The sequence below is a fragment of the Mesoplodon mirus genome (genome assembly GCF_964341445.2).
Source record: "Mesoplodon mirus genome assembly, chromosome: 8".
In the NCBI taxonomy this organism is placed as follows: Eukaryota; Metazoa; Chordata; class Mammalia; order Artiodactyla; family Ziphiidae; genus Mesoplodon; species Mesoplodon mirus.
In genome coordinates this window covers 47,476,662-47,499,717 of record NC_138984.1, presented here as the reverse complement: position 1 = coordinate 47,499,717, position 23,056 = coordinate 47,476,662, and the positions used below count along the sequence as shown (strand labels likewise).

Here is a 23,056-nt window from a genome sequence, read left to right as displayed (position 1 = left end):
ATATTAAGAATCATAATTGAAGGATCTTTGATTTTATGAATCTTAGAATGTTTTCAGTACACAAGAATATGTTCTATTGATGAGAATATTTGCCTAAATATTAATTTGTATTTCTGCTACTGAATTTTTTCATTTTTTCCCCAGTTTTACTGAGATATAAGTGACACTATATAAGTTTAGGTTGCATAGCATGATTTAACTTACATATATTGTGAAATGATCATCACAATAATTTTAGCTAACATCGATCATCTCATATAAATACCAAAAATTGTATATATATTTTACCTTATGAGAACTCTTAAAATTTACTCTCAGCAACTTTCATGTATATCGTAGAGCAGCATTAACTATAATCATCATGTTGTACATTACATCCCTCATACTCATTTATCTTAAACGTGGAGGTTTCTGCCTTTTGACCACCTTCCTACAATTCCACCTCCTCCATGCTCTGCCTCTGGTAACCGCAAATGTGTTCTCTTTTTTCTATGAGTTTGTTTATTTGTTTAGATTCCACATATAAGTGAGATCATACAATATTTGTCTTTCCCTTTCTGACTTATTTTACTTAGCATAATGCTCATCCAAGTTGTCTCAAGTGGCAGGATTTCCTTATTTTTTATGGCTAAATAGTATTCCATTGTGTGGTGTGTGTGTGTGTGTGTGTGTGTGTGTGTGTGTATAAATACCATAACTTCTTAAGTTGTTTCCATGTCTTAGCTATTGTGGATAATGCTGCTATGAACATGGGGTGCAGATATCTCTTTAACATAGTGTTCTTGTTTCCTTTGGATATGGAATTGTGATTTATTAATTTTAAAAGTACATCAATTTTAATGGATTTAGATTTTAAAAAATAAATTTATGGTGGAATTATTGTGGGCCACCTTCAGCTAAGTAATATCTGATTGTTTTGCTTAGTTCATTTTCTTATGCAAAATTTTAAAATTTTGCTATGATTAAAAAACTAAAGCTTCTGAACATTTTCAGCTCAAAGATAGGAAATAATTGTTTTTAGCAAAGACTAATTATTTTAAGTGTCTACTCTGTATTAGTGTTCATACTAGGTACTTACCAAATATGTATTATACCATAATAACCATTTTCATCTTTTTGGTTTATCCTTCCTGCATTATTTGTGTGTGTATGTGTGTAACAATCCTCACAACTCCCCATGATAGTACTATAATCCTCTTTACCCTTATGAGGAGGCTGAATCACATACTGGAACCAGTTGATATTCAACCTAGATCATCCTAGAGGTAAAAAAATTTGGCATCCAACAAGGCCTTCTGTCGATTACTTTCTGTAATTATAAACTTACTGTGAGTTTACAACTTTCCCCAAAAGAAAGCATTCTCTTTGAAATTGAGACATGAAACTTTAAAAAAATATAGTGCTCAGGGATAGAAAGTCCAGAGATAAACCCATGCACATATGGTCACCTTATCTTTGACAAAGGAGGCAAGAATATACAGTGGAGTAAAGATAGCCTCTTCAATAAATGGTGTTGGGAAAACTGGACAGCTACATGTAAAAGAATGAAATTAGAACACTTCCTAACACCATACACAAAAATAAACAAAACAGATTAAAGGCCTAAATGTGGGCTTCCCTGGTGGCACAGTAGTTGAGAGTCCGCCTGCCGATGCAGGGTACACAGGTTCGTGCACCGGTCCGGGAAGATCCCACATGCCACGGAGCGGCTAGGCCCCGTAAGCCATGGTCGCTGAGCCTGCGCATCCGGAGCCTGTGCCCCTCAACGGGAGAGGCCACAACAGTGAGAGGCCCGCATACCGCAAACAAACAAACAAACAAAAAAGACTTAAATGTAAGGCCAGACACTATAAAACTCTTAGAGGAAAACATAGTCAGAACACTCTATGACATAAATCACAGCAAGATCCTTTTTGACCCACCTCTTAGAGTAATGGAAATTAAAAACAAAAATAAACAAATGGGACCAAATGAAACTTAAAAGCTTTTGCACAACAAAGGAAACCATAAACAAGACGAAAAGACAACCCTCAGAATGGCAGAAAATATTTGCAAATGAAGAAACTGACAAAGGATTAATCTCCAAAATATACAAGCAGCTCATACAGCTCAATTAAAAAAAAAAAATCCAAAAATGGGTGGAAGACCTAAATAAAGCTTTCTCCAAAGAATACATACTGATTGCCAACAAACACATGAAAAGATGCTCCACATCACTAATCATTAGAGAAACGCAAATCAAAACCACAATGAGGTATAACCTCACACCGGTCAGGATGGCCGTCATCAAAAAATCTAGAAACAATAAAGGCTGGAGAGGGTGTAGAGAAAAAGGAACTCTCCTGCACTGTTGGCAGGAACGTAGTTTGATCCAGCCACTACGGAGAACACTATGGAGCTTCCTTAAAAAACTAAAAGCAGAACTACCATATGACCCAGCAATCCCACTACTGGGCATATACCCTGAGAAAACCATAATTCAAAAAGACACATGTACCACAATGTTCGTTGCAGCACTATTTACAATAGCAGGACATGGAAGCAACTTAAATGTCCACTAACAGATGAATGGATAAAGAAGATGTGGCACACATATACAATGGAATATTAGTCAGCCATAAAAAGAAACGCAATTGAGTTATTTGTAGTGAGGTAGATGGACCTAGAGTCTGTCATACAGAGTGAAGTAAGTCAGAAAGAGAAAAAAAATACCTTATGCTAATGCATATATATGGAATCTAAAAAAAAAAAAAACAACACTGGTGAACTTAGTGGCAGGGAGGGAATAAAGATGCAGACGTAGAGAATAGACTTGAGGACACAGGGGCAAGGGGAAGCTGGGACGAAGTGAGAGAGTAGCATTGACATATATACACTACAAAATGTAAAATGGATGGCTAGTGGGAAGCTACTGCGTAGCACAGGGAGATCAACTCGATGCTTCGTGACGACCTAGAGGGGTGGGATAGGGAGGGTGGGAGGGAGGCTCTAGAGGGAGGGGATGTGGGGATATATGTATATATATAGCTGATTCACTTTGTTGTACAGCAGAAACTAATATTGTAAAGCAATTATACTCCAATAAAGATGTGAAAAAATATATATATAGTGTTCAAGAAATGAACAGAGTTCTATTGAAATACATTTCTCTCTCTCTTCCTGAATAATACGTTCTCTCTTTCTTATCTTTATCCATGTCAATATTTGTTACTTTTGTCTAAATCCTCTATTCCTATTCCTTATGCTTTCCATAGAATTATGGACAATAGCCCCAGAAATGTCCCTTCGGGCTCTTATTCTACTATTTTGTTCTCTTTTGTTCTCTTTCCTTTTTTCTCACCCTGAATTCTAGTGTTTTGTTTAATAATGTAAAAATTTCAAACTGCGTACTATTATGCAATTTATATCCACATACTTTAATCAGAAAAATAATGGTAGTATCTCATTTAATATAGAAAGCAATGAACAAATAACATACATTTGCTGATTTAAGGCACGTGTTATGAAAATAACTGGGCATAAAAATATTCTACTATTCTTTTAGAGAATTCAATGGAACATATGCTTCAAAAATAAACAGCTAACTATAATCCTGATGGAAACACATCTATGAAAAGTAACATGGTTACAGACACAGGACTGTCTCTGCTAAAGACCAAAGCAGAATAAGCTATTGCAACAGGTGTAAGAATGAAACATGATGAATCAACACATCAGCTGTTATTCCACCCATCCTACTGTATTCCCTTCCCAAGCATTCATTACTGTTTTAAAAGTTTTGACTAAGTGGAAATTTCTACCAGCCCATTGAATAAAAAGTAATAATGCCATTTTATCTGCTTATAAATTTAGAATTTAGAATATTTTATAATCCTAATATGCAAAAATCATAAATTATAAAAATCACTATAAATGTTGCAATTTAAATGCCTATTATATAAAAATTTCTAAATGCAAAGTGCTTCTCCAAATGGCAAGTCTGATTTAAAATGTGAACCTAGAAATTAGAGAGTCATCCTACTTTATTTTCTGCAAATACTTCCATTTATTTTAAATACAAATAGAACAAGAATAATGAATTTCAGATGAATCACATCTGAATCTCATCTATCTTAGTGAAAAACTAGGTAAGGAAAAGAGGAGAAACTTGTTTTTACTCCAATACCCATAAAGTTCACATAGATGGTCGTAGGTACAACAGGACATTTTCACATCATGATACCACCTAGGGTCATGGCAGGAAGCCCTGTGAATCAGCCCAGTGGCAGCAGGATTCCTGGAAGTCATTCCTCTACTAGATTAGCCAGCAATCACTTAACTACTCACTAAAGTGACCTAAACATCTTTCACTAAACACAAATTAACCGTATCCCCTCTCAACTTCCCCTTAGCAAGATCTCAAAAGTGCTGTAAACATTCCAATACCACCCTGCTCGAGGGAATATGGGACAGAGGAAGTCTGAGTGGAAAGAAACTGATTGTGATTGAAATCTCTTCATTTATAAAAATTATACAAAAATATGTGACCATATAAAAAATTGCTAGAGCCCCTCCCAAGACCTTGGAATTGGCCAGGACCAGTGAGGAGCCCTAGAGCTTAAACAAGGACAGAACATTTTATCCTGGTAGAAAAATAGTCCTCTAGTCTTTTGTTAGGCCAGAAAAATGGAAAAAGCTTTCTGCAAATAATGTGGATTTTCACTTCCTTTCTTACTGAGCAGCTTGATGGGCTATATTCCTATGTGATATTTTATCCTAACTGCACCATCTACTCTTCCAAAGTTGTTGTGGACAAGCTCTTCCAAGGATTGTGTTAATTGCTGTTATATTTTTCATTTGTTAGGTGCTTTTACTTATTTCCTGAACCTCTCTGATTTAGGACTCTGAATCACATACCCCTCTCTAGAGCCAGATCTCTTATAATAAAATTTTGCCTTGTATTTGTTCTGTAAGCTTCTGGATGGCCCAAAAAAAGAATCTTAATTTCTTTGTAATTTCCTCAAAACAGAATCATGGTATCATGTAGAAATTATAAATGAAGGATCTTTTAAAAGCATTTTTGAGAGTTTATTATATTCTAGGCACTGTGTTAATTGCTTAACAGGATACATCTCAATCCTTACAACACCCTATGAGGTATTTATTCTTATTACTGCATAGTCATAGATGAGAAAACAAAGGCAAAAAGAGGCTCAAAACAAAACAGAACTTGCCCTGAGAAACACAACCAGCAATGGTAGAGCTAGGTTTCAATGCTGGTTCTTTCCAAGAATACAAAGCTAAGACTTCTCAGGATACAGCTTAAACAATGTGCTATACATGTTCATGTGCAGGTAGCAAGGGAAGGAAATGCTTCTGCCTCTGAAATTTTCATAGAGTCTGCACTAAGGTACATTAAAATTTCCATGAGATATAATAATAAATTCCATGTGTTGATTTTTTGAACTGGCTGTCTTGTGTAGCCAAGCACAAACCAGAAATTTGACACTTGCTCCGTGATTTATACATGCCAGGCTAAGCACTCTTTATGTATTAACTCATTTAATTTCTTGTTAAAAAAAAATTAGAAGTCTCTGTAATTACATTCTCCGTTTTGCAAATAAGGGACTTGAGGCCCAGAGTGATTAGTTTAATTGCATAAGGTCACATAGCAAGTAAGAGGTAGAAGAATTCAAACCCAGACAATCAGCTTCTAAAATTTACCCTCTTAATTATGGCACACTTTTGAAAATAACAGTGATTCACTTGAGAATGTCTTGAACAGTGTTCTCACATAACCACATACTAAACTGCAGCTAGCAAATGTAGTAAAATAATAGAATATTTCTCTTAAAAAAAGAATCTGAAAAGAAGGGTTAGGAAGCTTTGAATTTTGGCTGAGAAACGTGCCACCTTCTTCTTTTTATATATAATTAAATATCAGCTGTAATTACAGTCTTAAAGACTGTAATTGGAATCTGGTCTCTAATGCTCTATGAGAGAAAGCATGTTAATTTAGATTAATTTATTTCCCCATTGAAACAATGTAATAAAAGCACTGAATTTGACTTCTGTTTTCCTTCAACCACACTTTAAAATGTCCAATTCGTGCACTTGGATTAAGTGCTGATAATTATAATGATAAAACAACAGTTTAAGCAATACTTTCTTTTTCCAAATTAAAGTCTTTTCTTTATGGGGATATTAGTCTTATTACCGTCACAGGTGTGTGGTTTTTCCTGTTTGCCATCCCCACTCAATAGATCCATCCTCTGCCCTCTGCTCTGCACCCCAGCAGGCTCTGAGGCAGGTCTGAGGACTGCATCATCACAAGGCTTTTTTGCCCTTGGCATTTGCTGCATTTGGCCAATGGGAGGATCCAAGAGATTAGAGCATGGGAAAAGAGAGAAGTTTGAGTATTTCCTTCTCCTTTTTCCCCTGTCAGGCTGTGGTTTTGACAGTAGCTGTGTTCCTCTACCCAAGGCCAGACCTCTTGTTGGGCTACCCCTCCTAGCACTCACCCAACCCCCTCTTAAAGTCTGTCCATGATAACAGCTTCCCGCTGTTGGTGCCTGGTGCCTCACCATCCCTTATGAATTAGTTCCTTTCCTCTTCCTGCCAACACTTCAAATATAACACCTTCCTTTAACCCTCTTCAATCAAACACTGTGAGTATGCCGTTTATGTCCACTGATATCCTGAAGGATACCATAGGCCAGATGTTTCAGGAAATAAAGTTGAACTATGAACAATAATGAAAAAAGGAGCATTTTAATTACATACCAATAAAGCAGCACAAATTGGGCCATGGATAATGTAGAGGAGATGGGTATCAGAACTGATCCAACAGCTAAGGGAAAAAACAGGGAAATTATGTTGAAGATTTTCATTGTAATTATTTCCAATTGAAATAAAAAAGAGAGATTGTCTTACTTGTCATTATAATATAAGCTTCTGGCAACAGCATGTATACAAGCAGGAATCAGTGGAAATCCTGTAAATATCAAACAAAAAGAAAATAAATAGGCATCTTTCTCTGTAGATGGAATTCCTAAGATATGTCCTGAAATATGAAACTCAGAGATACTCTAGGAGCAAAAATAGCTGGTCACTATATGCTTCTGACGTAAATATTATCTGTCTACTCATACAGTAAATGTGACGAAGTATTAGGTATCTGTCTTCAGGCGTGTGTGTGTGTGTGTGTGTGTGCAGTTTCTTCTAATCTGAGCCATTTTGAATCAGGGGACTCCAGACCTAAGTTCATAAATGTGCTGCCTGGGCTCAAAAGCTTAGAATAAATTCAGCATCCACATATCTTCTGTAAGATGGGACTGGCCAATCAGATGTGGGAAGAAGTTGAGACTGACTATGTGAAGAAGAAGAGAAGGAAGAGAGAGATGGCTTATATATCAGAACTTTTGCATGTTCTTAGCATTCTAAATCAGATCTTTCAAATGTAAAATGAAGGTATATTTTATAAAGGTAACCTGAGTGTACTAATAACCTCAACACATACATACATATAATTGAGCAAAAATTGGACTCACTTGGCAAATATATATATGACATTTTTATTATCAATAATATCAAACAACCAATAGGAACAACATTTATTTCAGTAAAAAAAAATATAGTGTGTGGGTACATACCTCTATATATCTACATCTATTATCTGACTGGATAAATAGGTAGATGGATAGATAGATAGATAGATAGATAGATAAGTATCATTTCAGTTATGTTTCTGGAAACTAGTCCTATTGAATTCATGTACAATGAATTCATTTTCAGCATTTTATGTTTTGCATTATTCCGGTTATTTTTTAAAAATATGCTAGAAGTGTATTATTTTTGCTTTGTGAATAATATCATGTCAGGAGATTGTGTGGAAAAAGCAGATTTGGGGGGCTGTCTTTATTCAGTTACTGTTCCCTCTACTCTTAAAATAAAATTAAAAAAAATTTTTAAACAAGCAATTTTAGAATGGAACTTCAAAGCTGGTTAAACCCAATGCCCTCATTTTGCACATGAGGAAAAAGGAGATTCAGAATACATCCCTAATTTATGATTCTAATTCTGTTGTTTGCTGGAAACAACCTAAGTGTCCATCATCGGATGAATGGATAAAGAAGATGTGGCACATATATACAATGGAATATTACTCAGCCATAAAAAGAAACGAAACTGAGCTATTTGTAATGAGGTGGATAGACCTAGAGTCTGTCATACAGAGTGAAGTAAGTCAGAAAGAGAAAGACAAATACCGTATGCTAACACATATATATGGAATTTAAAAAATGTCATGAAGAACCTAGGGGTATAAAACGGGAATAAAGACACAGACCTACTTGAGAATGGACTTGAGGATATGGGGAGGGGGAAGGGTAAGCTGTGACAAAGCGAAAAAGAGGCATGGACATATATACACTACCAAACGTAAGGTAGATAGATAGTGGGAAGCAGCCGCAGAGCACAGGGAGATCAGCTCGGTGCTTTGTGACCGCCTGGAGGGGTGGGATGGGGAGGGTGGGAGGGAGGGAGATGCATGAGGGAAGGGATGTGGGAACAGATGTATATGTATGACTGATTCACTTTGTTATAAAGCAGAAACTAATAAAAAATAAATAATTCTATTGTTTTAGTCACTACATATTTGGCCAAAATATACACTGGAATATTAAATGGAAAAAAATTGTATCATTAATTGACCTGTGGTTACCGAAAACAGTGAGTCAGTGGTACTTTAAATATTTTAATTTACAGCCATGAGCAAAGGTTAATCACTTGATATTGTTTAAAAAATGATTGATAATAAGAATATTTTTATTACAAAGGAACTCTGCATCCTCCAAAAGCTTTCTTAAAAGATGAGTCAGTAGATATGCATGATGGCACTTACCCCAGCCAAGAAAATAATACCACATCAAGTGCTGCTTCTCTGCAAACACAGCCACCACAATAAGTGTGTGTAGGTAAATGCCTTCACAAAGCATCCAAAAGTAGTTACAGCCCATCAGGTAAAGATGAATGAATTGGAACACTTTACAGCTAACCTATGAGGAAAAAAAGATATATAGATATAGATATATAGATATATGTATGTGTATATGTGTGTGTGTGTGTGTGTGTGTGTATATATATATATATATATATATTTATTTTTATTTTTTTTGGCTGTGCCATGTGGCATGGGGGATCGTAGGTCCCCAACCAGGGATTGAACCTGGGCCCTGACAGTGGAAGCACGGAGTCCTAGCCACTGGACCGCCAGGGAATTCCCAGAAAGCAATCAATATTTAGTTGTTTATAAATGTAGGTGTAAAGCAATATTCTAGTTTAGCTTAGTTTTACAGAAACACAGAATTTTCTCTCCTCTACACAAAATCTTTCCCACTAATGATTCAGATTATAAAAGCCAGTCTTCATCCCCATCTAATGGTGCCTCTAAAGTATTTAGCCACTGACTTCAGAGATTTAAAATGATACACCTCCCAGGAAATGTGTGAATGCCAAGTTTACTACATTTAGTGGATGTGTATTTTCTTAATACTGTTTTAGTTATTGTGTAATTACAAGTATCAAAGTTTTGCACATGAATGAATTTACATCTGTTTTAACCATGTCATCATGAACTCCTCGATTGTTGCATTCTGCTGGAAAAATCTTAATAATTATCTTAATAATTTTAAAAGCAGTTCATGAAAAGTGCCAAATACTTAGGAAGTCTTGCATATCGTGTGCTACCAGTGCAGGTACTTATTAAATAATAATCTAATGAGCCCATTCTTTGTTTTATTTAAATACGGGGTTTGAGGGTTTCACATAGGTAAAAAGAAGAAAAAGTTATGGTTTTCCTTCCTCTTTTCCTGAAGTCTCCACTTTCTCAAAGAGACAGGAAGAGAGAGTTTTAAATATTGGGTAAAGAAAATACAAAGGAGTAAAAGAGATATTTACCCCTTAACAATGGGAATAAATTTAAAGCTCTCCAGTTACTTCCATCAGCTCAAGTTTCCAGACTGGAACTCAAATATTTAGTGGCAATTATCACTGTTTTTGAAATAAATATCTTTTTCACTAAAAGGAAAACTGGAAATTAAATGCACTAGAAAATAAATATTGTATTATCATAGAATAGTGGTAATAACATTGGCATATAAGTTAGCTTAAAATATTTTAATATGTATTGTATTATGTAATCCCTAAGATAATTCTGTGAGGCATGATTTATCACTAGCCACATACTTTATAGATAAAAAACTGAGTACTGGAGAAGTTAAATGATTTGCTAATTCATACAACATCAGTCAAAGCTACATCCTGAACAAAATTTTGTTTTCTCGACCGTACATAATGCCTTCTGACTGAGGATACTTATAAAACTATTCTTTTATTAAATACATCTGCAGAATGCATGATATTAAATTGTAAATATTGTACATTGATGTCAAACATTATATTAAAAAGTTCTCTCAAAAATAAAGCTGAGTTATTTAACTATGTTATATAGAAATGATAGGCTTCAGCTTCAAAATTTTATCTGTATAGTTTTTATATACATATATCTAATTGGGGTTCCAACTCCTGATTTCATTAAAAATTTAATCTATAAATTATTATGATAAAAAGAACTTAAAGCATGCCTTAGAAAAATATTTTTATGATGGCATTGGCAATATAAACAGACAATAAATTTTCCAAGAATACATTAAAAGTAACTATACTACATTTTGCAATTTATGTGATAAACAGAATATCCTAGTATATAAATGTAAGATTTAGAGTCTCTTTCTCTGAAGCTTCATGACAAAGCTCCGACTTTCCTTGCTCTAGAGAAATGCACTCTAAAATGGCAAGATATTCGCCAGTTTTTTATATTGCTAATTATACCCCAGTGTTTCCTCACCCAGTGACTTTAGAGTGGAACATATACAAGATTAAGCAATCCGGATGCACATGTGCAAACAACACAGGGAATTTTAGAATTTTGGAAATTACCCTAAAATCACACATAAAACACATATGACAGTATCATTTATTGAACAATTAAGTGAAAATTCCTTCCCTTTCCCGATTTCAGTAACCAGAACTTAATCTTTTATAATCTTAACCTTAATCTTTTATATAAAAACTATTTTATATATCATATATACACACCCTTCCCAAGTCTGCATCCAAAACTGTAGTATAGATACTACAAATATTATAAAAGCAGGCAATTTAAAAATCTCGAATATATGCTTGCTATTTATGCAGATATTTTAATTTAAATATAGCCTACATATGCATATAACTTGCATAAAATATATAAAATTGTATAAGTAAATGTCAGGTTATATTTTTAAAATATAGCTTTTGTATTGTGATAGTCTCTGTGCTTATTTTTGTGTACCTTTTTATATTTATCCTAAAACCTGTACTTCCAAAGGGGTTGTAAGGGAACAATTTACAAATGTTTGCTGAGACAGTTAGGATTTGGTAGAGCACTTGAAGAATTTTATGTTGATAAAGTTTCATATTATATATTAGACATAATCCATTTCCCCCTGGTTTTATTAACTCTTTAAAGTCAGCCTAATACCAAACATATAATTGAAATTAAATTTTCCATTTTCATGTGCTGCCTTTCTCTAACTGCACAGTTAGTTGCTTTGCTTGATTTTTTAAAAAATTTGATTGAGGAAATGTTATGTCCAACCAGAAGTAAGGCTCTAACCATAAATGAGGTGAAGACATTTAACATATGTAAGTAACTGAAACAAAGAAATTATTCTTCCTTTTGTTATTCAATATTTATAACTTGGGGAATATTGAGATATATTTACCTTTCTAAATTGGAATATAGCTACATATACATACTCTTTATATGTCAGACATAAAATATACATATATTAGTACTTAATTACACACATATACATGTATCTACCCCTGCCCCCCACCTCTCCTATTTCTTCCCCACTAACCCCTTGAACCTAAACTTCATTTTACTTACAGGATTTGTGGCCACTAAGGGCTGGTTGTTGGCCACTGCAGTGAGATGAATGATTATTACAATAGAGTTACAAACGAAAGAGAAGAACAAATTTTTGTGCAAGGTAATTCTTTGGCAACTTAGGCTCCTGAAAGGCAAGAGAAACCAAAGTGTGCTGACATCATAAAATGTTTCCACATTTTGTATTAATAACCATTCAAATAAGATACATTCACAATTCACAGCAGCTGCTCCAAATTTGGAAGAATTATTTTTTCTCCCCAAGATTCACTCATGATAAAATTTTAATTGGGGAAAATCTATAATTCCTTAAAGCATAGAGACACATGTGTTGTTTCAGTACAGGTAAACATATATAAGGAAAGGAAATTTGTCTGTACAAGGCCTCTGCATAAATTTCTTCCCTTAATCTCTCATCATGGTTAATATTCTAATTTATTCTGAAGATGTAGAAACTGAAATTCAGTGAAAATAGATAATTGATCCAAAAATCATGCAGCTAATTAATTTGAAAACTTCGGATTTGTCATCAGATTCTCACATAGATAATGCTCTTTTCATTATACCACATAGGCTGTTCTATTTATATAGCCTGTTTATGGTTATTTATGGTTGTTCTGTTTATATAGCTCCTATGTGGTAGTGGTGATTATGTAGACCAATCATGAGAAAAATAACATTGTATTTAGAAGAAATGGGTTGATAAAAATATAGATATAACAACCAATGAGGTTTGCTCAGCTTCACTGAATTTTTTTCCAATTGGCCCAGCCACATGCATAAGATATAAAAATATTACCTCCTTTTACTGAAGGTCCTCATGTGTAAAACTAAATTTTAAAACTGCCTAAATGGAGTTCATATAGAAATAGATTTCAGAAGCAGATGTCACTCATGACAAGTAATGCTGGTCTTCAGATTGAATCCACATCTGCTCTACAAGATTGTATATGACTGCCTTACCCATGATCAAAGACCAACTCAAGTACTACCTCTTTTATGAAGCATTATTCAATGGCTTATTATGGGTAAAGTTTTAAAATAATATAAAGGAATCCATTTGAAACAATACTTAATATCAAAACAAAACATATATGTAGGAAGACATGAGGAATCATTTCATTACAAAGAGTTAAAAGCTCATCTGGGGTTTTACACAGTTATACAATTAATATGATCAACCTAGATAATCTGCCCTATATAACTCAAACCAATGACTTCTACTTTGGAAACTTTGAGATTTTAACCTAGTTTTATCACTATATCACCTTATTCTAAATAGACTATGTGCCCAGGATATTATAGTTAGGCTGGGATGCCAAGGTTTTCTATATTTAAAATGCAAAGTTTAGGCTGTATTGTCTCTGAAATTTCTTGCAGCTAAAGGTCTGTGATCCTGTATATAGCTCTAGTATTTTAAAGGATCTGAAAGTGAATCCAATCCAAATCAAAATTTATGGAATTTCAATACATGCCTTTCACAGAAGTAGATGCTATCAGGGAAACTTCTTTGAAAGGCTTCATGAACAAGACGGCCCTCAGATCAATCACTGTGTGTGAGGCAGTCATATACCAACAATTGTGAAGTCCAGATGGAGTCCATCAAAATAGAAACAGCTGAGAGTTGCTAGTATTTTCATATTAGAGAGTCTTTGACTTGACTTGACTTTGCAGTGCATGACAGTAGTGAGAAGCAGGCAGGGATCAAGGAACAGTGTAAAAATGATACTCTATAGAGAAAAAGAACCTTTGAAAGTTTTTGAATTAAGGAGTATCATGAGTTCTGCTATTTAACTGAAGTCAACATTGAGGCAAAGATGGCTCTATTTTTGATAAAATGCCACAGCAGTGACACGAGTGCTTGTGTTTACTGAGAGTGAAGAGAATGAATGAATATGAGGAGAGGTCTAATAAAAAAATACTCTTTTCAAATCATTTATACATATTATGTGTAGTTTATTTCTCGTAAGTTATCACTCTTCTGTGTTGAAAATTATGAACGCATAAAATTTGTCAACATGGTCTTATTTTAAAATGCCTGTCTTGGGCTTACCCTGTGTCTATGGAGTGCCAACTATTGTTTAGGGAAAAACTGCTTATCCATGCAAATATAAAACACCCATGCCCTTTTTTAGTAATGGAATTTAGATAACTCAGCTACCATCATGGGAAAAATAATAAAATGTTTTCCTTAACTGGGTTGTTTTGCCCTTTTCTGCTGAACACACTTATATCCAGGTCCATTGGTTAAGACATATATACATAAAAAAAATTCATATTTTTCAAATTATGACCAAAAGACTAGGAGGGTTTTCTTACACAGCAAGTCAGAAATATTTGTAAAGAGTAAATTGGAATGCAGGAAAACAAACATTGAAGAAGGCTTTCAAAAATAGCAATTCATTATAGAAGTAAGAGCTGAAAGATATGAGCTGAGGAACATAAAACAAACAGCATTTATATAATAACTGTTGATACTTATAATATTCACATGTGAAAAGATTGAAAATACGTAAACTAAAATGCCAACTAGTTAGTTGAAAAACCAGTTTAATTTTCCTTGTGTTCATTTAAACTTCCTTCTCTTCTCTATGTATGATAGTCTGTATTTCTGTTCCTCTGAGAATTCCCTCTTTTCTAATGACTCTGCTCCGACCTCAATCTGGCTTGAAAGTTAAGGACTTAAAAATGAGCTGCTGGATGTAGAGAATGGACTTGAGGACACGGGGAGGGGGAAGGGTAAGCTGGGATGAAGTGAGGGAGTAGCATGGACATATATACACTACCAAATGTAAAATAGATAGCTAGTGGAAAGCTGCTGCATAGCACAGGGAGATCAGCTCGGTGCTTTGTGACCACCTAGAGGGGTGGGATAGGGAGGGTGGGAGGGAGACGCAAGAGGGAGGGAATATGGAGATATATGTACACGTATAGCTGATTCACTTTGTTATACAGCAGAAACTAACACACCATTGTAAAGCAATTATACTCCAATAAAGATGTTTAAAAAAAAATGAGCTGCTGGTATCTATTCTCTTCTAAAGATGTAATTATTGTGACTACAGTTACCAAAAAAATGGTTTCTTATTCTCTTACTATGTGATAAAAGAATATACCATATTTCCCTCTTTTAGACCCAAACAATGCCATATTATGGGCAAAATTTTGAAATGATAGAGTGAAATTCTATGGTAAATGAATTATTGAATACCAAAACCAAACAACTACTTAAGAGGACACATGAAATCATTTCAATAGACACATGAAGCTTATTTTGAGTGTTATACAAAATTATCCAAGTAGTATAGTCAACATAGATAATTTACCATATATGACTCAAACCATATACTTCTGCATTAGGAACCCTGATATCCCGCTTAGTTGTCCATATCATTGTAACATACTGAACCATTGCCAAATCATTTCAGTTTGTGTTGTGTAAAATAAGTCCTACTCTCTACAATACTAGCCTATAGTTTTGGTTTATTCGATTTCTTCCTCCAGGTTCTGTGTAACTTAAATGTAGACGAATGCTATCTGACATGTTTTTTCTCAATGTCTAGTGGTAAAAATGGTTCAGGTTTTTCTAGTGATGCATATTGTTTTCTTTTAAACATATTCCTTAATACGTATAAGTACATTAGGCCAAATAAAATCAACTTGAAAATGAAAACCAAAATATGTACTTGGTAAACACACTGGTTTGCTTAAATGAAATACTAAAATATTTTGCTATTTTTTCAAATGTTAATCTGCAACTAATTTAACCTATCCTAAATTCTTTAATGTGATTATTTATTCAAAATATTTTTAAAAATTATTTTATAGGCTTATAGAATGTTTAACAAAAATCTCTGTCTGCTTTCTTTAAATGTTATCATAGCATAACCATAGAATAGAAAATGTGGTTTGTGGGTCTGGATTGTTTCCGTTTCATATTCTGTACATATAATTATTTTAGAACACTATTTCAATATACAATTTTGACAAGCAGAGTTATAGAGGCAGTTGGCATAAGTGTGGCAGCAAAATCATTACATTCCATGTGTAATGTAACCATGCCTTTCAATTCTCTTTTTGTGCTACCTACTGAAAGTGTGACTTTGGACAAGTTATTTAAAAACTCTAATCCTCAGTTTCAGTTTCCTTTTCTGTAATATAGGGATAACAATAGTACTTCATAGGACTGTCTGGAAGGTTAAATGAGTTAAATCATGTCTAGTGCTTAGCATAATATCTAACCTATAGTAAACATTCCAAGTTGACTATTATTTTTAACATAGTTTTCATGTGGCTAATTTTAATCAAATTCTCTAATGGTTTTCTCTCACAAATAATAAAATAGCATCAAGGTTCATGTCAGTAATATAAAACTGCCCATGTTTTAAGTAATGCAATGATACATTGTCCTCTTTTTGTTACAAAACACAAGAATTCAGCATCAGAAAGATAATTTCCATGTGATGAAGGGCAATAGATCAAGCAATCTAAATTATCTTCCCAAGGAGTTGTCTGCAAATTTCCACTTTCCTTATCATGCTGATGCCAGGTATTATGCTACTCCATATTCAAAGTTCTGCCACAGTATGGACAAAACACTTGCCTTTGATTCCCATTTGGTTTTGACATGAGGTCGAAATTTCCAAATTACTTTCCTCAGTACTAATCCTGAGCAAAACTAGTCATGGAAGGAGGAAATACAAGCAATAAAAGAATAGCCCACTCTACAGTGTACTACTTCCTTATGCTAGTTTATCTAATTTAATTTCCAAATGCTCAGCTTTTTCCACAAGAAAACACAAATCATGTATCCGAAAGGAAAGCTCATGCCAATAGGAACACTGCCAAAAACAACAGGCAGAAAGCAATAAATGTATTAAAAGAATAAGCAGTATGGCTATCTTTTGTCTACTGGCAATGGAAATTTGAGTTGATGGAATCACCTGGTTATGTGACACAAAGCAGACATAACCTCTAACATTAGCTCTCTTTTGGAGGCTGCTGGTGATCCATTCAGCCAGATTAGAAAGAGTCCAAGAGTGTTTCAACCAAGGTGCTCAGTCAAGTCCTGCTAGAGAGGATGTGGTTGCCCTTCCTCTATCATGCTCCCTCCTCCACTTCCCATGCCTTCCAAAGTTGCTCATTTAATATTACATATAAATACAGGCTGCATAAGGAACAGACCTGCTCATTTTATGTGGCCAAATGGTTTGCTCTCATGTGTGAATTGCCCCAGTGCAAGTGTGCTTCTTGGTCTCCTAATGGGCAGAAAACTAGAGAAGAAATAGTCTGGCTTTCTGAATGCCTGTGATTCTTATGCTTTAAAAAAAAAATCCCAAAAAACAACCCTTTAGAGATAAAATTCATAATAATAGCATACACCATGATGTTGAGGTTTTACAATATCCCAGGTGCAGAGATAAGTACTCTACATTCATTATCTCATTTAACAACCCCTTGAAATATCATTATCCTTTAATAAAATTGAGGTAAGCTGCTCCAGGTCACAATCCTATTAAGTGATCTTTTGAATTTGAATGTTTAAGTTTTTAATAAAGTATCAATAATAAGGCTTTTGTCTCCTTTAACATTCATTTAGTCACTTATAACTATTTTTGATGCATAATAATATATTGTTCACTGTTTCTAAATACTGGGGAAACAGTTGTGAAAAACACAGAGCACGATCCTGATCTCATGTTACTCATGGGACAGTGGAGGGTAAATAGATACATATATTACATAAAGTAATTCTACATAGTGTTCTATGTTTTTTAGAAGTTAAAATAGAATTAGGAGATAGGCAAAGACTGCAGCAAGAGTGAGGGGGATACTCCAGATAGAACTGAAACAGGAGAAGATAGGGAAGGAAAGCATTGCAAGCAGAGACAGCATCCTGTGTCGAACATTTTTCTTTTTTAAGTTAAAGCTTAAGGTTTTTGAGGGGCAAGAAGGACAGACAATGTGAATAAAGCATAAGGCAAAACTCCACACTGTTTTTTTTTCCCATACTAAATGAGGAAAATTAAATTCAAAGAACACAACTTACTAAATGAATTTTTGATTCTGCAGCTCTTACTCTTATGTTACATCTTAACGTTCCATCAGCAAATGTTAGCAATGTAATAGCCCGCCATTCTTGGGTTTTGTTTTTCCTAACTACTAAAAAGATGCTACAGTTGGGAGGCTTTACTTTGCTTTGCTTTCTCCTCATATAGAGTCATATCAGTGGGTATGGTCTAGGAAAATAAACTATGTCTGCAAGAGTAGGAAACCAGATTGCAAAACATATTATGATTTGGGGAAGAAAGATGTTATATTATTTGTGTTATCTATTTCAAATACAAAATTTAATCCATTCTAATAACTGTATAGTTTTAACACCAAGCAACGGATCATTAGCATTCTTAAAATAATTTGTCTTTTTGGTCCCATGAAAATTCAGTTATGCTTAAATAGTACTTACATTTAAATATACGTTATAAATACACTTATAATAAGGTGCATATTTATTAGAAAAATCAACAGAAATATGTAATCTTTAACATTTAGTTATAGTTTAAATAATAAATTTACTCTTTAAAATAAGTCCAAATTCTTTAATTTGGTTATATTTCCATACTTGGGACTCTTCTCCATCAACCAGTACTAGCAATTACATTATAGAGGAACTGGGTTTTGTTAGAGTAAACCCATTATTTCTTGCACCAGTTTGTCCTGATTTAAATCTGATACTCTAATGTGGAAATGCAATGTTTTTGTTATATAATTACAGTGGACATATTTAAAAAGCTTTCCAGCCAAGACTAGCATTCCTGAATAGGAACGCTTTCAGCTCTCATCACGTTCAGTTTGAGAGGGAAGGATGTTTCAGCACATTGATTAAATTCATTAATTTGGAAGTAGACTCAGTGAGTATGCTCTAATAAAACATTATATGAAAAACTATAACTAAAATATCCAGTGTTGAGCTGAACGAAGTCTAGAATACATACAACAGAATAGAATGTATCTCAGAACTGTAGTGCACAACAAACTTACAATGAATACACTCTTACCACAAGAGTGGAGAAAGCAAGGGTGGTCCTGAGTAGGCACTCAGAGGTATGTTATTCAAGGATCGATACATGACTATTTCTAAACTCAGCCATTGTCAGACTTCTGACAATGCAGATTTGCCAGGTTTTAAACAACTTATTTAAGTGATAGCTCTGACTTGCAAATACAGGGACATCAGAACCTGATTTGTAGATAAGACTCTCTATTCTCTGTTTCAATGTAGGATTTCTTTAAATAGTTAGTTTTATTTAAAACTGATTTAAAGATTGAATCATGAACAGCTTTCAGGAGAATAGTTATAGCTTAAAGAAGGAAGCCATACTTGTTCTAATTCAAGAGATATATGAAGAAACTGGAAATGAGAGAAAGTTCACAATATTGATTGAATATTTTCAAATATGATCTAAAAAAAGAAAGGTGAGAATTTGTGTCACGTGTCCTGAAAAGCAGAAATATAAGCATTAAAGGATCATTTTATTAAGTTGAGAGACTTTTTGCTGAATTTTACTCAGGACTACCGAGAAATAACATCTTCTATATAGTTGTAAATATGCAACTTGGCTTTAAAATTATTTAGAGGGCTTCCCTGGTGGCGCAGTGGTTGGGAGTCCACCTGCCGATGCAGGGGACGCGGGTTCGTGTCCCGGTCCGGGAAGATCCCACATGCCGCGGAGTGGCTGGGCCCGTGAGCCATGGCCGCTGAGCCTGCATGTCTGGAGCCTGTGCTCCTTAATGGGAGAGGCCACGGCAGTGAGAGGCCCGCGTACCACAAAAAATAAAATAAAATAAAATAAATAATAAAATAAAATAAAATAATTTAGAATCATTGTCTGAAATGTCAGCAAAATTAAGATGGTTTAAAAAAAAAAGAACTACCTTTTTCCCCATACAAGTTACGTGTGCTCTTTTATGTACAAGAATATGGAGCCTTTTGTCTGAGTTGAAAGTAAGAGCAAGATTTGCTATGCTCTCAGATTTTAAACAGTAATTAAAATATAATTTATAATTAATTCTGGTAAAGCTTATTTTTTTTTTTAATCTAAAGGGTTCTGCTTTGTTTTTCCAAGGATCATTATGAGTAAGAGTCATTGCCTCTTAGGGCTTGGCAAATCCCAAATTTCTGTCTCTCTCTCTTCCCCTCCTTTTCTGTTCCCTTTCTTTTTATCTCCCACTCTCTTTCCTTAATTGGCTCTAATATAAAACTGAAGTATATCTGGTAAATAGTGTTTCATGTTCTCTGCTTCTAATTTAAAGCATGGATGAGTTGTAGAGTTTTTTTTCTCTCTCTAAATAAAAAATAACAAACAGTACCCTAAATCAACTTTTTGTATGGTCTTGGTTTTTATTAGGGTGGATCAGTGACCCTCACTCAATTAACAAATGAAAAAAAAAAGTTGCCTCTACCCTAGACTAAACAAGAATGACTGCAGTATGAGGAACTGGGTTCAGAAGCAGAAAGGAGATATTGATAGATTTTTGTGCACACAATGATTTTATGTGAAACATCAGCTCTCCTAGGAATTGTTTCCAGGTTAGTTGGAAGAAAGCTAAGATTTCTATTGCTCCTGACTGTATGAACATGCTTCATTAACCATTCAGTTAAGCATTTTCTGAAATGGCCTTGGTCTTCTTTGGATCTAGCTGCAGGGTATCCTATGTTATTTTACACAGATGCTTCTACTGGTTAGAATTGTAAAGAGTCTTACTCTAATGTCTTTCTTTGTTGATGGAGACAGCAAAGGCTAAACTCAAGGGACTTGTCCAAGGTCACAGATAAGTCATGGGAAAGTCTGTCCTAGAAATAAGTTTCCAAGTCAGTTCATGTCTTCATTCCTTACAAATGTATTAAGTGCCTACTGTGCGCAAGGTTATGTGCTAAGCCCTGGAATGTGTAAAGAAACAAAGCAGTGATGATTCCTGCCCTCATGGAGCTAAATTTGTGCTGTTCTTTCCATTATTTCCTTTTTTTAGCAGATAGTTGTTTGGGGTTGATAGTGGCTTTTCCTATTTTAGTAGATAGTTCTGGGAGTATATATTAAAAGTGCCTTAAAATCAAAGACTACAAATTCAAGTACTGAGTAAGCTATGTGGTATCTTGTGGGCATTAACAAGTTTTATTATCTTTGACTAATTTACTTAACCTCAATTTTTTCCTGATATAATTATACTACTACTTTGGTTTATAAAATTTTTCATTCATTGTGTACCTATTTTTCTATGTGAACATTATAACAATTTCTTTAAAAATGTGGGACACATAAAACTAGAAACTGTGTTCTTTAATTATGTTTTCAAAGAGCCCACTGTTAAAATATTCCAATCAGGGCTAACTATTTATATAAAATCTTTTAATGGACTAATAAGAAAGAACAAGAGTGACAACTATGCCAATAATAGTGTTTTCCAAACGAGACTCTCCACTTAACAGTGCATATATATCATCTCAGCTATGATATAGATACTAATAGAATCTGCATTTTAAAGATGTGAAATTGAGGATTAGAGAAATGAAAGAAGCTGCTCGATACTATGCAGCAAGTAGCTGACGAAGGTGGAATCTGAGACAAGATGTGCCTGTTTAGAGAACATACTCTTAACCACTCACCTGTAGTGAAGGCTGTCTAACACATAAAAAAGTATTTAGAATGGTATACCTGGGCCTAACTTGACCCAGGTTTCTCATGTTTTATATAAAGCCCGAGAATGTATAATAAAAAAGAAAAATTAATTGAAGCTTTGCTTCTTTCTGGTCAAATTCTCCATTTTTAAAAGATAACTAAAGTCAAATAAAATTACTAAGCCAAACAAAAAGTATATAGATGGGGAGGAACCCTAGATAACTTAGTTAACTACTTAGAATATAAGTAAAATTAGGCGTTGAACTAGATAATCTCTTCAGTTTTCATGGCTTACAATTTCTACCTGTTGAAATTCTACCCTTTATTCAACACTCATTTCAGTGAGGTTATTACCTCAAGAATCTTCCAATTCTGTGAGTCAAAATGAGTCTTTCTTTCCTCTGTCTTCCCATAGCTCTTTGTAGCTCCACAGCAATTTGGGGGGCTTTTGTTGTTGTTGTTGTTTACTTTGTATTACTATTTATATAGGGATAATGTTAGATGACTAAGTAAGTGTAGTCTATGTGCCTACATGATTGATATTGTCTAATGACAAAATTAGTACCTTTTACTGAATATTGAAAGTTCGCTACATGCCAGGTACTGTGTGTCTTCTCTGCCCAGTATTTTAAATGTTAGGACTCATTATAAAAAACAGGCTAACTGAAAAACAGAAATCAGGATAAGTCCATACTATTAGTAAGTGGTAATGGCAAGATTTGCATATATCCCATGTTTTAATTACTGTATTACACTATCCATTAAAATTAACTGTGCCTGAAATCAAGTATATATCTATCATGCTAACTCACCATTAAAGCTTTTTTATAGTTCACTATAGAAAATGAATAGTTAATTGTAGTTTCTGAATAAACTCTAAAAATAAGCAATGCAACTAGTTAAAAACCTTAATTTTTCTTTTATGTAGAGGCCAAGAACCAATTTTCATATATTGGCAAGATATTTATTTGCTTTAATGAGGTTTTGCCTATGTAGCATGTCACAAATCTTTTTTCTAAAGCATCGAAATTTTTAGCAATTAACATATATATATATATATATATATATATATATTGCATATAGAATTCTTGATTAAAAAAAAAAGAAAACCTGCTCTTTTTGTGAAAAAAATAAGGTCTATCAATATGTTGAACATGAAGACGATGTTTGGGGCAACATGAAATTTTTAGCCTCTCTTTTTAAAATGAGAAATGGGTCTACAGATTATATCTTTAAAGCTAAAGTACTTAGCATGTATATACACAATTTCAGTTTTTTAAAAAGTGTTTTTCTACGGAGAAAATAAATTAATTCTGAAGTTTAAAATTTTAACCCTTCAATTTAAAATTACTTGTATTGGTTGAATAGCATTTGCTCTTTTAAATATAATATATGTAAATACAGATAT

The 23,056-nt window shown here is 34.0% G+C and overlaps 1 protein-coding gene across 4 annotated transcripts in view; it reads right to left on the bottom strand.

The window, feature by feature from the left end:
• Nucleotides 1-23,056, bottom strand: part of CALCRL (calcitonin receptor like receptor) — a 105,152-nt gene that overhangs the window by 8,968 nt on the left and 73,128 nt on the right. For all 4 annotated transcript variants that reach the window (XM_082630357.1, XM_082630359.1, XM_082630358.1 and 1 more), the window contains 4 exons: nt 11,972-12,098; nt 8,882-9,035; nt 6,913-6,973; nt 6,763-6,829 (listed from right to left, as the gene is read on the bottom strand). In XM_082630357.1, coding sequence (XP_082486483.1) covers nt 6,763-6,829; nt 6,913-6,973; nt 8,882-9,035; nt 11,972-12,098 — 409 coding nt within the window. The remainder of the gene's footprint in view (nt 1-6,762; nt 6,830-6,912; nt 6,974-8,881; nt 9,036-11,971; nt 12,099-23,056) is intronic.